At 29.2% G+C, this 14,879-nt stretch overlaps 1 protein-coding gene across 1 annotated transcript; it reads right to left on the reverse strand.

Annotated features, from left to right (window-relative positions):
• Positions 1–5,678: 5,678 nt before the first annotated feature.
• LOC118063566 (heavy metal-associated isoprenylated plant protein 47) lies at positions 5,679–6,797 on the reverse strand. Its single transcript, XM_035077627.2, has 3 exons — positions 6,686–6,797; positions 6,503–6,581; positions 5,679–6,182 (listed from the first exon to the last, which is right to left on the reverse strand). Exons 1-3 carry the CDS (start codon positions 6,689–6,691, stop codon positions 5,911–5,913), a joined length of 357 nt encoding a protein of 118 aa, XP_034933518.1. The 5' UTR covers positions 6,692–6,797; the 3' UTR covers positions 5,679–5,910.
• Positions 6,798–14,879: the final 8,082 nt, after the last annotated feature.

The following is a 14,879-nucleotide window of genomic DNA, read 5'->3' on the forward strand; positions in this document are numbered from 1 at the left end:
GATTACATGTGTTGGTATGCACACAGAGAACTATTTGTTCATAACAAGAGCATGGTACAAAGGATGGATGAATTAACTTCTAGTGCTAGCAACGTGCATAGAGTTGTAAGTGACAACAATAATCCTTACAGGAATATGGTTATAGATGCAATGAGAATGAATCAAGGTAATGCTAGTCAATGTCCAATCGTAGAAGAAGAACCTAATGCAGACATGGTTAAGTTTTTTGATCTTTTGAAAGATTCTGATGAACCATTATGGGATGACTGCATAAATCACAGTAAATTATTGGTCATTGCATAGGTGTTCACCATCAAGTTGGATTATGAGTTGAGTGAGGCCGGTTATGACATAATTATCGAATTGGCGAAAAACATTTCACCTGAAAGGAACAGGCTGAAAGAGAGCTTTTATGATGCTAAGTCCATCATGAAACCCCTCGGTTTATGATTCTAGAAAATTAATATGTGTCCAAACTTCTGCATATTATGCTACCTTAAAAATATTGAGCTAATCGAATGCATGACGTGTAGAAATTCCCATTACAAACCTAGAACTGGTATGGGAAAGATTCTTATAACATATAAAAAAATTTAGATACTTCTCAATCACACTTAGATTGCAAATGTTATTCATGTCATCAAAAACTGTTGAGCACATGATTTGGCACCAATCACATGATGTGGTGGATAGAGTAATGGTGCATCCTTCTAATGGTGAAGCATGGAAACACTTTAATAGTGTGCATCCTCACTTTTCAGCTAAATTAAGGAACGTACATCTTGGGTTGTGTACAGACAAATTCAACCTATTCAAGTCATTTATTGCTCCTTATTCTTGTTGGCCAATTATACTCACGGTTTACAACTTGCCACCAGAGATGTATATGAGGCTGAAGTTTATGTTTTTAGCCATGGTCATACCCAATCCTACCAGTCTAAGCTTTGATGTGATTTTCCAGCTTATAAAATGATTTCAATCCCACCAAGGACTTTGACTTATGATGTATCGAGAAAATAAATTTTTTTTATGAGGGCAACTTTGATGTGATTTTCCAACTAATAGAATGATTTCTAGTTGGAGCACCAATGGAAAACTAGCATGTTCATACTACATCGAAAATAACAAGGTATTCACGTTAACAAACGGTGGTAAAATATCTTTTTTTTTTTGCACCGACATTTCTTGCCAACAAATCATAGTAGAAAATATTTTTTTGTTGGCATAGTTGAAAACAATGTTGCACCCCCATGTCTTTCTGGTACAGAATTGCATGACATGTTGTTAGAGTATGGTGACATTGTGTTTAGTTTCTAATATGGTAAGCAGAAGTTTTCTAGTTTTGGTTTGACCCACAACTAGGTAAAACGAAGTATTTTATGAGATCTTTCTTATTGAAAGACCAATCTCCTCCGCCATAACCTTAATATCATGCATATATAAAAAAGAATGTGTTTGAGAACATTTTTAATATGGTTATCGACGTAAAGAGAAAGATAAAGGACAACATCAAGTCTAGAATGGATATAACATTGTTTTTTCATCATAAAATATGGTGTTAGTTTTTTATGGGTCACAGGTCGCAAATTCAAAAGCAAGGTTCACCTTAGAGAAGAATGCATAACTACTAGTCTACCAATGGCTTAAGACTTTGCGTTTTCTTCATGAGCATGATTCAAACATATCAAACTTAGTTAATTTGGAGGAATGTAGATTGTATGGAATAAAGAGTCATAACTGTCACGTGTTTATGTAAACACTCATTCCACTAGCTTATTGTGATTTATTGCCAAAGGGAATATGGGATGCACTAACGAAGATTAGTCATTTCTTTAGAGATATATGCTTCGGCAAGTTACAGACACAACACATTGAGAGGCTTGAAATGAATATCATCGAGAAAATATACAAACTTAAGATGATATTCCCTCCATTGTTTTCTTACTGTATGAAGCATCTACCCATACATTTACTATATGAAGTAAAAGTTGGAGGCCCGATCCAATATAGATGGATGTATCCATTCGAGATGTTAAATATTACAGATGCAATGTATTGTTAATGTATTTTCATTGTTAATGTTAAATATTTGTTTTTCTATTAGTAGTATTTAATTAAAAGCACCGATGGAAATTTTGTCGATAATTATAAATTGAGAAAAATCTTGCACCTCTGTACGAATTATCTGATACAAATAGATAAATGAAAAAAAGTAAAGAAAGCAACAACGCCATTAGATCCTGCCTCCCTTGTCAATACCAATCCACTTCACTGTCTACCACAAAGTTGCCTAGCTTTCGTTTGGAGGCATCAACAATAGCCAGCATCTCTTTCGGCCCATGCATCATTCACTGGATATATAAGTGTTAAGATGGATATCATCTCTGATATAAAAACCTAGATTAATTAATAGAATTTGAATCCATCTTAATTATATTATATATAAGTGGTAAGTTTAATGTTAAAGTGAATCTCTAAACATTTTAAAATTAAAATATATAATCTATAAACATAAAGTAGTTTAGTTTTGTAGCAAGCATATTAGCGGGTTACTTCGTTTAAGTAGTGATTTATTTTTAAGTTTTATTTTTTCAAATGATAGTTATTATTTGTGATAAGGTTTAAGTATTGATTTATTTTGCAATCTACACAATTTTAGTGTGAGTCTACTTCAATAAAGTTGTATACAAAACACATATACGAGAGGAAGATTGATGAAAAGAGATGCAATTGTTTGTTGATAGTTGATCTGAGGTGTTCATTGTAAGTAGACTTTGAAACCTTTTGTATATTATTTGGATTAATTTTTTTCATCCAAATCTCTAATTTATTTTTCTTTGGTGTAGGAACAATATAGTATCATCATGCATGCCAAACATGGAAATGACCCTTCAACTCATCAAAAATATGATTTGGATTTGTAATTAGGCTAGAGTAACCGTTGGACCTTATAGAAATTGGGTTTATGATATATCTATGATTACAACTCGAAATATAAGATCAGGTTGTATTGTCTTGATTGTAGGCTCCCCACAATCCGACCTGAGTCAACCATCACCGATCGTTGAAGAGTTGGTTAAATAATGAGTTGGTGCTTTTTAAGGGCTGAAATGGAGCAAAATATGAAGAATAAAAATAGTTGTTGGAGAAGATCATAGCATACTTTCCTAGTCAGTATCCTCTCCTCTACAAACCTCTATGAGATTTTCATCCCCCTCAACCCCCATATTCACATGCACCTGGAGCTCGTAATTGATTATTATATTATATAAAATTTGTTCGTTAATTTAAATTAGTTGTTTAATGCCTTTATGAAATTTTTTGATAGCATTTTTTTCATAAAAACAATTTGTTTAAAGACCGATGAAAAGTTCATCATTAAATGATCTACCTTTTCATTATTAATTGTTTTGATGAACACTGACGGAAATTTTGTCTATAAATATTAACCTTTTTATTGGAGAATTACATAGAGTTGTTAACTGTTTTAATATACACCTTGATGAAAACAAATAGAATATGTCGTCGATGATTCTATCAACGAACATGTTAGTGAGACAAATATATTGTCAAAGAACATATCCATCAAAAATTTGTTAGTAATATTCACTAGTGAATTTGACGACAGATATTGATCGGCTTCTTTTTTAAGGACCGACAACAATAAGTTGTCACTATATCTGTCAGTATAAAAATCACAAATAAAATTACTTACATATATTACATCCACAACGAGATATTTCTGACGACACATTTCTATTGATATGTAAATCTATCAATGATTTTTATACTAACAAATTTAGTGTGTTTACATCGATAAAATATTTCATCAATGTTTTGCTTTTTTATTATTATGATATTTATTGATATGCTACCTATAATATTAACTAAATTTATGTAAGTGTAAGCATAAAATTTATCCTTCGATAAACTAAATTCATTGTCAGTATTAATCGATAGTTAAAAGTTTTTTTTTTCTTGAACCATGATGTTAATATCTTTGCATAGTATACATGATAAACACTGTATATCAGCTAGCCTTTTTTTATTTTTGTTTTTGTTTTCTTAACCTTAAAAGCTAAAAAAGTCAACACTGAAACGGACCCCACAAGTACAGTAAATGTTTTCGTTTTTTGTTATATTTTTTGAATTATTATTTGAATCAATAATTCTTAATATTTTTTAAGGTTTTTTAAGTTGAAAAATAAAACGCTTGGACTGCAGTGTAGTGCGGGTAACAAATCTTAAGAAAATACATGAGAGAAGAAAAAACAAAAGTCACGTTCCCGTCGCGCCAACTGAAGAAGACCCGTTCAATATATTTTCTATCAAAAGCATTAAAGAAAGCACCTAGTTGGGCAAAATTAAATTGTTTTTCGTAGTCAATGGGATGTAAAGTCTCTAAAACTTGTGTTTTGGGTCCGACATGATTTTAATTGTATAGTTCACCTAGTGTTGATTTGTCCTCTACTAGCTTTGTTGCTCTGAAATTTCCATTTGGCGAGTCGACGGTCGAAAATTCTAGCTCTTTTATTATTTATTACTTGTTGAGTCTTTATATTTATTTAATAGTTTAGTTGTGATTATTTTTTTAAATAATATTTTTTGTATTAAAATATATATGTCAATGATATTTTTTATTTTTAAAAATTATTATTAATATAACACATCAAAATAATTTAAAAAACATTCAAAATATATTAATTTAAAATTAATAAAAAATAAAAAAAATTAAAATTTTTAAAAATATTTTTAAAACACATAAACAAATTTATCTTTGCTCTTCTACTTGACCACTAAGAAATTATTGACTATCATCATTGGAGCTTGCTGGTGCCAGACTCAAAAGCATAAACATTTTTCTCCTGTGTCTTGACACTTGGATATCTTACCCTACTTGCTTACAAGGAATTTGTTTTGGATTTTTTTTTTCGCAGGCAAACATTAAAGATATGGTGAGTAATTAATGTTTAACATAAACCTCCATTATATCCGAAGTAACTTTTTTTATATATAAATAGATATTTTAAATGTTTCGATGGTATAATTTTATTATTCGTTACAAAAAGTTCAATTTCTGAAGATTAAGAAACAAACTATGTATTTTAAGAAAACCAACCAAATGATTCAGACAATGCACATTTTTTTTTTTTTAAGAAAAAAACTTCCAAAAAATAAAAACGAATTATCCCACTATAGGAAACTATCTAATTTCCGACATAACCTTCTTCCAGCCCTTTTCTATTAGACATTATTTCAATAATATTCTTCAAAAAAAAAAAAAATCTTGTATGAAAATAACCAGTGGATAATTATTTCATTTTTTTCAGAAAATATCCATCGACGATATTCCATAAAAAAGGGTAATCTATGTGTTAATAGTGGAAAAAGATAGACGATGGACTTTCTATCAATAGTATTTAATTAAAAGCACCGATGGAAATTTTGTCGATAATTATAAATTGAGAAAAATCTTGCACCTCTGTATGAATTATCTGATACAAATAGATAAAAGAAAAAAAAGGAAAGAAAGCAACAACACCAGTTGATCCACTTCACCGTTTACCACAAAGTTGCCTAGCTTCCGTTTGGAAGCATCATCAGCCACCATCCCTTCCGGCCCACGCTTTTTATTTCAAGTGCTAGGATGGATATCATCTCTGATATAAAAACCTAGATTAATTAATAGAATATCAATCCATCTCATTTATATTATATATAATTCCATTTCTGTGAATGATATACAATTCCATTAATATTACGATACTGAAGCTGTAAGCTGAGCACTGCATGCATGCTCGAGCTTTAACTATATATAGAATTCGCAAATCACAGGTTTTAAACTCTTGTAAACAAGAACATATATCTTTGATATATCATAAATAACAAGGAAAATTATACAGATATATCTCAAAGGATGGAACAAGTAGGTGGTAGGGATGGAGAGTAAATGTTTTCGTACACCAGAGGTGCAGGATAGTGATGAGTGTAATTATATGGCCAATACAGCACGTCTTTCTCTTCCTCTTCTTCCTCTTCTTCCTCTTCTTTCTCTTCTTTGACACTCACTATCATAACATGCCCAAATTGTTTCTTGAGGGCACGGGCTAGCTTAACCGAGTCAACTCCATCCCCAATCACCACAACTTTGTCTGTCCCTTCTATCTCCACAGAATTCACACCTGTCCAACATAATAAGCTCCGTATCAGAACCCAAGATTTCATAACATGTTACTGTTACAAAGTAAACATTTAGAGAAGTTTTATATGGAGGGAAAACAACAAAGAAAGAAAAAGAAAATGAAGCGTTTGCACCATGTTAGCTGCATGAAACGACAAAGCCTACTAAAAAAGAATACTCAATGAACCAAAATGTATTTTTTCCTTGCAATTGGCGGAGCCCAGTAACAGTATTTCTCTAACATGGTAAGTCTCCTGATCGATCATCGTACAGTTCTGGAAAGCAAAACATGTTCATTCGAAATTAAGGAATGCTAAATACCGTTTGCGACCGCAGCAATCTTCATAGCCCTCGTTCTGTGTTTGCTGGAGTTCATCGATACCTCCATAACTATTTTTTGCTGCACCATTGAACAACAAACATTCCCGCTTACGTAAATGTTAATCACATATAGTAAAAGCTTGCATTTCTTATTCTCTGAGTTCTGTAGGAGAAAATACTTACCTTCATTCTCAACAGCAACAGAAACCGAAGGCAGTCAATTTCGGTGAAATACTCTCTTAGGTTTCAAGTCTATTGTGAAATGGAGGAAGAGGAGATGTTTAACTTGTATTTTATAGGAAAATAAAATACTTCTTGAGTCACACTTGGGGCATACGCGGTCCAAACGCTGAACTATTCAAACCCTGGATTGTCTCATCAGTGCACTGATTATTTTGTTCCTTGGAAAAGGTAGTTCACATAGAGTTCTTATTTTAAAAAATTCATAAATATATATTCATAGGGATCTCTAATAGCAAGGTGTATAACGCACAAGCTGGCTCAAACACACACGTTAAACTAAAAAAAAAAATATAAAAAGATCATAATTTAGTTTTACGATAATTAAAAATATTAAATATTAAGATTAAAATAATTCTATAAAAGTAAATAAAATTTTATAAAACTCAATTTTTAATTAATTAAATATTAAAAACTAAAATTTAAAAAAATATATAAAAAAAAGACCCGAAAAAATTCGAGTCAACACACGCTAATCTTCTAAATTCATGACCTGATTTATAAGACCAGAATCACCTGATTCTTGCATTATATGCAATTAAGAAAATCAATCAAGATTAGAAATTAAGTCAAAAGATCGCATGACAATCAACCATTCCTGCCTTGCCTAGAAAATATATAGATTCATGAACAAAACAACATTGTTTTGTTTGAATCTTCAAAGCCTACTCTTTCTAAAAAAAAGAAAAAAGAAAAGCATTGTTTCATTTAATTTGAAATGACATGATTTTGGTTTTAATTAGAATTAAGTTTTCTAAATTAAAATCATGCCAAACTTCATCTATATCCATATTTAGCATTTTTTGTGCTTTAGTTCTTGGCCTTTGAATTTTTCTAACTTAGGTCATTTCCACCTCTTATTCCTTAATTTATTTCAATTTAGACTTTGATTGAAATACAACATGCCCTTTGTTATCTTCATTGCTCTCACATGAGTCCTTGGTTCTTTAATTCTTCATTTGTAAGCTGATATGGTATGCAATTTTAATTTTTTTTTCTTCAATTAAGCTCTTATTTGATTTTATAACTTGATTATGTATTTCAAACTCATCCTTAAACTTCCATTTTCTTTAGTTTTAGACAAATTAAAACAATTTAAGTCATTTTCTTCAATTCAGCCCTTAATTAGAACCCAAAAATACCTAAACTTAATTTTTACATGTGATATTCAATTATTGTTTTGATTTCAACCCTATATTATATATATATATATATATATATATATATATATATATTATTTTTCTCTTTTGCACTTTCTTTAACAAAAATGACTAAAATAACAAAAATAATTAAAATTTACTAAATCTACTAAAAACACTTTTTTGATATTTGAAATATATACAAAAAGAAGGGTAAAATATTGGATTTTGACAAAACAAAAAATACCAAAAATATATAGGGCGTGAGATATTTATTGTAACAGTACTAAACACAGTTTATGTGGATTACTATAATGAAATTATCTTTTTGTCCTTGAAAAAAAAAAACCCTTGAAGGTTCAAGGTGCTTTGATCTTTTTCACTAGCTCATTGGTTATTAAGAAATTGTTGGGGGTATGTTAGTCTTTTAAAGAATTTTATACAATAAAAATACATTTTTACCCTCAAGATCAATAAAATTTAGAGTTGTTGATCAAATTATTATTATTTTTTTTTTTACTTTTCATATGGTTTTAAACAGTAAAAATAATTCTTTACCCCCAGGATAAAAACAATTTTGGGATTTTGGTTTTTCCCTTCTTCATGTACAATTAAAATACATTATTGACCTTAAAAATGACAAAAATAAGGTTTGTATATGGGGGTACTTTAGTAATTTCACACGTGGTTTTTTGGTAATAACTATGGTCATATTTTGGTATTTTTTGATGTTAACTTTTTAATTTTTTTATTCAAGAAAGCAGTTGGCGCATGGTCATTACACACTAATGAGTGAGTGGCATTCGCACCATTTAAGCAGCAAGGATAAAGCCACTGGCGCCCAAACCTGACCTTTAGTCATGTCTTTGAAAGCACCGCCATGTTCGTTTCCTCATGGTATAGCACATAGCATCGTATGGTGTTTGGATTGTCTCCAATTGTTGTTTTTTTCCCTTCTTTTCTCACTTCTGCTAAACAAAGTGCATCATTATCCTCTTTGTTTTTGCCTTTTAAATTTCAATTCTCATTCTTTTTATTTTTTATTTAATTCTTATTCCCTTTTATAAAAATTTTGCTTATTTTCAATTTAGTCATTCAATTAATATTTCGCATATGTTTTTTTTTTTTTTCATTTCAATTCTTATTCTTTTTATTTTTAATTTATTTCATTTGACCTTTTGTTAAAGATTTATTTGCTTTCAATTTCATCCTTCAATCAAAGTTCTTTATTTTTTTATTTTTAGTTTTAATCCATATTTTTTTTCTATTTCTTATTTCGTTCTTGTTCATTTTATAAAAGTTTTGTTTGTTTTCAAATTTGTCCTTTAATTATAATTTCTCATATTTTGTTTTTATTTTATTCCTTATTGTTTTGATTTTTAATTTATTTTCTTGGCTCTTTTTGTTAAAGTTTTATTGGCTTTCTATTTTATTTTTCAATCAAAGTTTATGTTGTTTTGTTTTATTTTTTTTTTCAATTTGACCCTCATTCTTTTGATTTGTTTTCCCTTTTGTTAAAGCTATTTTTCAATTCAATTTGACTTTTCGATTGAAAAATTTTGTTTTTCTCTCTAGTTTATTTTTTTTTTCACCTTTATTCTTTTAATTAACTTTTTTATGTTATTTTGTGTAATTGATTTTCTTTCCTAGTTTCATGTTTTGATATTTGATTTGTTAGGAGTTTGACTTTATTTTTTATTTCATTTGTAGACCTTCTGATCTGATGACCTGGGTCACAAATTTGAAAAGTTAACGTCATTCAACATCTTTTTTGTTTTGATAATTTTATCATTCTGCATTAGTTTTTTTTAATATTGATTTTGTGATTATCTTTGATTTCATTTCTATAAGTTTGTATGACTTAGATCACGAGTTTTGCATGTCTTTTTTTAATATAAGTTTTTTTAAAATTGTTTTGCTTATGTTTGATTTTTGAAGATACTATTATAATATATCTATAATTTTTTTATACAAATGAACTTTATTTGTTAAAATAAAAAATATTCATTTTAAAATATTATTTCTTATGTGTTCCGCTTTGCGTAATACTTTTTTAGGATGTGGATTTGCTCATTCAGATTAATTTGTGTTTCTCTTTCTATTATATTTTATCGATTTCAATAAAAAAAATTCAATAAACATAATCAGGAAACATTTTATTTTATATGATTGAATATCTTGATTTATATTTATTTTTTATTTTTTTAATTTCACTTTGATTATTGTTACAATATTTGTTTTTTTGTTTATTGAGATAAGATAGAAAGGGCCCTCAATTTATTTTGGTACGTGTACTTTTATAAATATTTTTAATATAACTTTAAATATTTAAAATTATTAAATTCGTTCTTAAAAATATTTAATCCTAGATCCCGCCAATGCTAAAACATGCAAATTTAGTCTTCTTTTAAGCAGAATTTAATCAGAAATCACAATTCCTTAACCATTGCTCGGAAAGTACTATAAGAAAGAATTTGCTGGGAAAAGTGGCGTTCCCATCACGCGTACTTAATTAATTATACATGACAGCTATATCAAAATAAATTAAAAATAAAAAGGATATTTCTTCTTCTTCTTCTTCTTCTTTTTTTCTCGTCAATGGAGTTTAGTCTCCATATTGATTTGTTACTTATATCTAACATGCTTTCGTCGGTTTGTGATTAGCTCGGCTAGTACATGCTTTCACATCTTTAATCCACTTAAATCACGAGACGACCGTTGAACTGGTCTGGGTCTTTGGCATTTACTTGCCAAGTCTTCACATATTTAAAATACGTGAATGCTGTAGTTATTGTTTTTAAAATAATTTTTATTTAAATATATATTAAAATAATATATTTTTTAATATTTATTTTTAATATTAATATATTTTTAAAAAAATTAAAATAATATATTTTTTTAATATATTTTTTTTAATATTAATATATTTTAAAAAAATTAAAAATATATAAAAAAGTTAATTTAAAATAAAAAAATTAATTTTTTACAAAAACACTTTCTAGGCTCCGTTTGTTTGTAGGAAAGTGGTTTCCTTTTGAAAAGTGAATTCCGGGAAAAAGTGAATTCCGAGAAAGTATTTTCCGATGTTTGGTAGTGTTATGGAAAATGAACTAGAAAATAATTTATTAATGAATTAATTTTTTTTTTCAAGTTTATCTAATATATATAAAATATTTAATCACTTACAATAAAAAAAAAATGAAATCTAAAAAGCATAATGATGAATTTTTTTTATTATATCCTATATTCATACATAGCTTATTTTATAAAATATAATTAAATATATCATATCATATTATAGAGAAATAAGCTTGTGAAATGTACATTCATCATGAGATCAGATCGGACGATCACCGTTCATCCATTTTGATACAAAACACAACGAGGGAACAGAACTGAGACGGAGCCCACCATTATTTATATTTATATAAAGCTCAGCAATGTCTGCTCCTTTTACAGGAAGACCAAAGGAAAGGCAGATAGATGTGGAAAAACAAAGAGAGAGAGAGAGACATGGAGAAAGCAATGTAAGAGAGAGAGAATGAGATAGATATTAAAAATGAACCGATATTTCTTGAAATCCAACAGCTTCAATTCTCCAACTCCTCTCCACCAAATCCCTCAAAATTGAGAACCCACCTCTAAAAACCATCCCTCTTCAAAACCCAGTTCTTATTTTCTCTTAATTTCATCAATTTTTCAATCTTTTTTTTTTGTAACCACTGCATCTCCCTTGTTTCAAGCTCTGTTTTTTTTCAAGTTCTGGTTTTCTGAGCTTCTCTCAGTTTCAATTTCATTAATGTGAATATAGCTTTCTATTTCTGTTGTCTTTATGATCTTGTCTGTTTTGGTTTCTTCTTGAATGGGTTAATTTTGTCCTATTTTTAGCTCAACCAGAACAAATTCAAATTGATAGAATACGATCCCCCAATTCTCTCAAATCTTCTTGCTTTTCAACTGTTTTTGTTTTTGGACAGAGATGCAGAGAGGAGAAAGAAGTGTTTTATCAACGGAGCCAAAGATTAGGAAAGTGTTTTCCTTTTGACAAGGAAAGGAAAACACTTTCCTGCGGGGAAAGTGAATTTTTTTGTTGACTGGAATTGATTTTCCTTTGACTTACTTTCCGCATTGTCACCAAACATGGGAAAATGAGGAAAATAAATTCCTGGAATTCATTTTCCTTGAAACAAATAAGGCATAACTGTAAAATTAAATGATGTGATCCCATTGAAGACCATAAATTAATAAAGTGTGTAACACGGGTGTGTATTTTATCAATTAGGGTCCATATTTTTCGAATAATTTTCACGGGCTTATGCATCTTCAATTAGATCATGGTTAAAACGGTATATTTACAAGAGTTGTTTTTAAAAGTCTTCCTACAAATACAAATTCAAAATGATAATATAATAAATAAACTCACTCAATTCTCTTTCTAGAAATGATAATCAAAGTTGATAATGGTGGGGATTAGTTTTATTTATTACAAGGATTAATTTCTTATCTTTTTAGCTTCCAAAATCCACTATAAAAGAGGTGGAAAAAAAATTACACTATGTTTTTCTAGATTTTACACTCTCTTCCTCATCTTAATTTTTAGTATTTTCTCCTAAATTTTATTATATTATGTGCATTACCAAAAAAAATAGCAAAACATCGATGGAATATTTTATAGGTGTTTAAAGCCTGATTTTGTTGGAAGTACAATTACTGACGGTGTAGTTACTCATTTTTTGGATGCTACACAAACAGAAAATACAAAAAAAAACGAAAAAATACAAAAAAATTTGTAGGAAGAAAAAAAGATATATCAGTGATAAGAGTATGGCCATAAACGCCTAGGAAATTGTTGAAGATTGGCCGAGAAAGATCAAATATACAAGATAAAAAAAAATTTCATGTATTTTTGATTGATAAAGGCCCTATTAACAAAGAAAATTCAAATTGAGTACGAAAATTCAAAATTGGATGTTTAACGACTCAATTAGAATTTTTCAAGGTTTATTTTAATTTATTGAGGGCTTAATTATAAGAAAATTGATTTTTAAAAGTGAATTTAGGTTTTAATTGGAAGACATTAAAGTTTGGGGGTTGAATTGTAATTTTTAGTAGTTAATTTAGACAAATTAGGGGTTTAATTGCATAAATATTAAAGTTTAATATGAACTTGATTGAAGAAATCCAAAACCAATGATCAAGGCGCATAAATATAGTGGCTGAAATTGACCAAATCATGGGTCAAATTGAAGAAATATGAAGTTTGCTTGTCAATTGGGGGTTAAAATGCACAAATTCAGAACTAAGGACCAAAATGAAAAACGCTGCCAACTCAAGGGATGATATTTGAGTTTTGTAAGGGTTAAATTGTATGCAATTAAAAAAAAATCATGTCAATTAAGGATGTATGGGCCATAATTGGAAAAACATAGATTAAATTGAAAATTTGTCACATTCCAAATTAAAAACCTTAATTTCAAGGGTTTTAACCCAAATGAACCTCTTTTCATTTTCTTTCTTGGCAGTTCATAATGATCAGGTTGTCACCTTTCAAAAGCTCATTCTGGAGTTTTAGACTTCCAAATAGCTTGAGGGTTTTTGCAAATGGAAGAGGAACATCCCCTCTATATACCCTATTTTATGAAAGTAGACATTTACATCCAAATGTTTCCATAGAAGTCCCTAACATCTTATCCCTTATCAATCATCACTCAATTTTTATATGTGTGGCTGATCGAGTTGGCACCTTCAAATGAATGACTATGAAGCTACAAACCTCTAAATTGAGTATGAATTAGTCGAAATAAAAGGTATGCGCCCAGATTCAGGTGGCTTTAGGTGACGATAACATCAAAATTGATCTGACAGAGCCTTGAAAGTGGTCAACTCAATCAGCCTCGACAATGCATCTATCTTGCAAAAATCAATTTGGTTTTTTTTTTGTGTAGACATACAAAGGCTCTTAAAAAGGTCTTTATCAAAGGTTCACACCACTCATTTTAAGACCAAAAGGTGAGAAATGGATTCAAGACTTCCTAAAACCGTATAAATACCCTCCTTTAAGCTTGCTTAGGGGCTGGAATAGGAAAAGGGGAAAGAAAAGAAAAAGAAAAGGATAAGAAAAGACAATAAAAATAAGAGTAGTAATAGTATGAAATACAAGACTAGAGGTCCAAGAGTAAAAACCAAGTTTTTCTTAAGCTTTTTAAGCTTATGAGAGGCAAAACATTCCAAAGAAAAGCCAAGAGACCCAAAAGTAGATCCTTTTTGTCCTACTTTTGTTTCTTTTTTTTTTTTTGTTTTGTTTATGTTTAGAAGCATAAAGAGAGACTTGAATGCCTAACAAGCAATGTTGCATTCACTTTTTATTTGCTTTGATTTCTATTTAATGTAGTTATTTTAAAATATGTTTTTATGTTTTTAATGTATTAAAGTTTTTGTTTAAGTTTTTTTTTTAATATATAAATGTTGTGTTAGTTGTGGTTTAGTTGAAGTTATGCATATTAATGCAAGGGTATTTACCCTTAGATTGCTAAGTCTGTTCATACATAAAGATAAATTCATAAACTAATTTTGAATCCATGTTGCATGAACATGTAAGCTGTTTTAAGTTGTTAGTTTCTTGATTTGGTATCTCATGATTCATTTTGATTGTTTGATGTTTTTTGTTAGTTTCTTAGATTTAAACATGTTTGTGTATGATATTATAACTTTTTGGGATAAAAAGAAGAAGAAGCATGCTTTAGAAGCCAAAAATATCATTTTCTAGGCTTGACACCGACTGCCTTTGCTGGAAATTTTCTGGGATTTCTAAGCATGTTCTTCGTGTTCTTGGGCATAACATAGATTTGGACCATGTTTGGTCCATTTCTTTGCATTTAATAATTTTTATGCATGAATAACCAATAATTTAGAGTTTATTTAAACCAATAACATGTTTATAATGATTTTTAATCCTAGTGTTTCTGTTTTGAACTGAAACCCATTTTGGATCAATCGTG

The sequence above is a fragment of the Populus alba genome, chromosome 1 (genome assembly GCF_005239225.2).
Source record: "Populus alba chromosome 1, ASM523922v2, whole genome shotgun sequence".
In the NCBI taxonomy this organism is placed as follows: domain Eukaryota; kingdom Viridiplantae; phylum Streptophyta; class Magnoliopsida; order Malpighiales; family Salicaceae; genus Populus; species Populus alba.

Bases quoted from the DNA above. Each gene is read 5' to 3' on its own strand.
- LOC118063566 (XM_035077627.2), bottom strand. The intron at 6,183-6,502 runs GTATTTAGCATT...TATGTTGGACAG, and splicing joins GATTGCTGCGGTCGCAAACG to GTGTGAATTCTGTGGAGATA.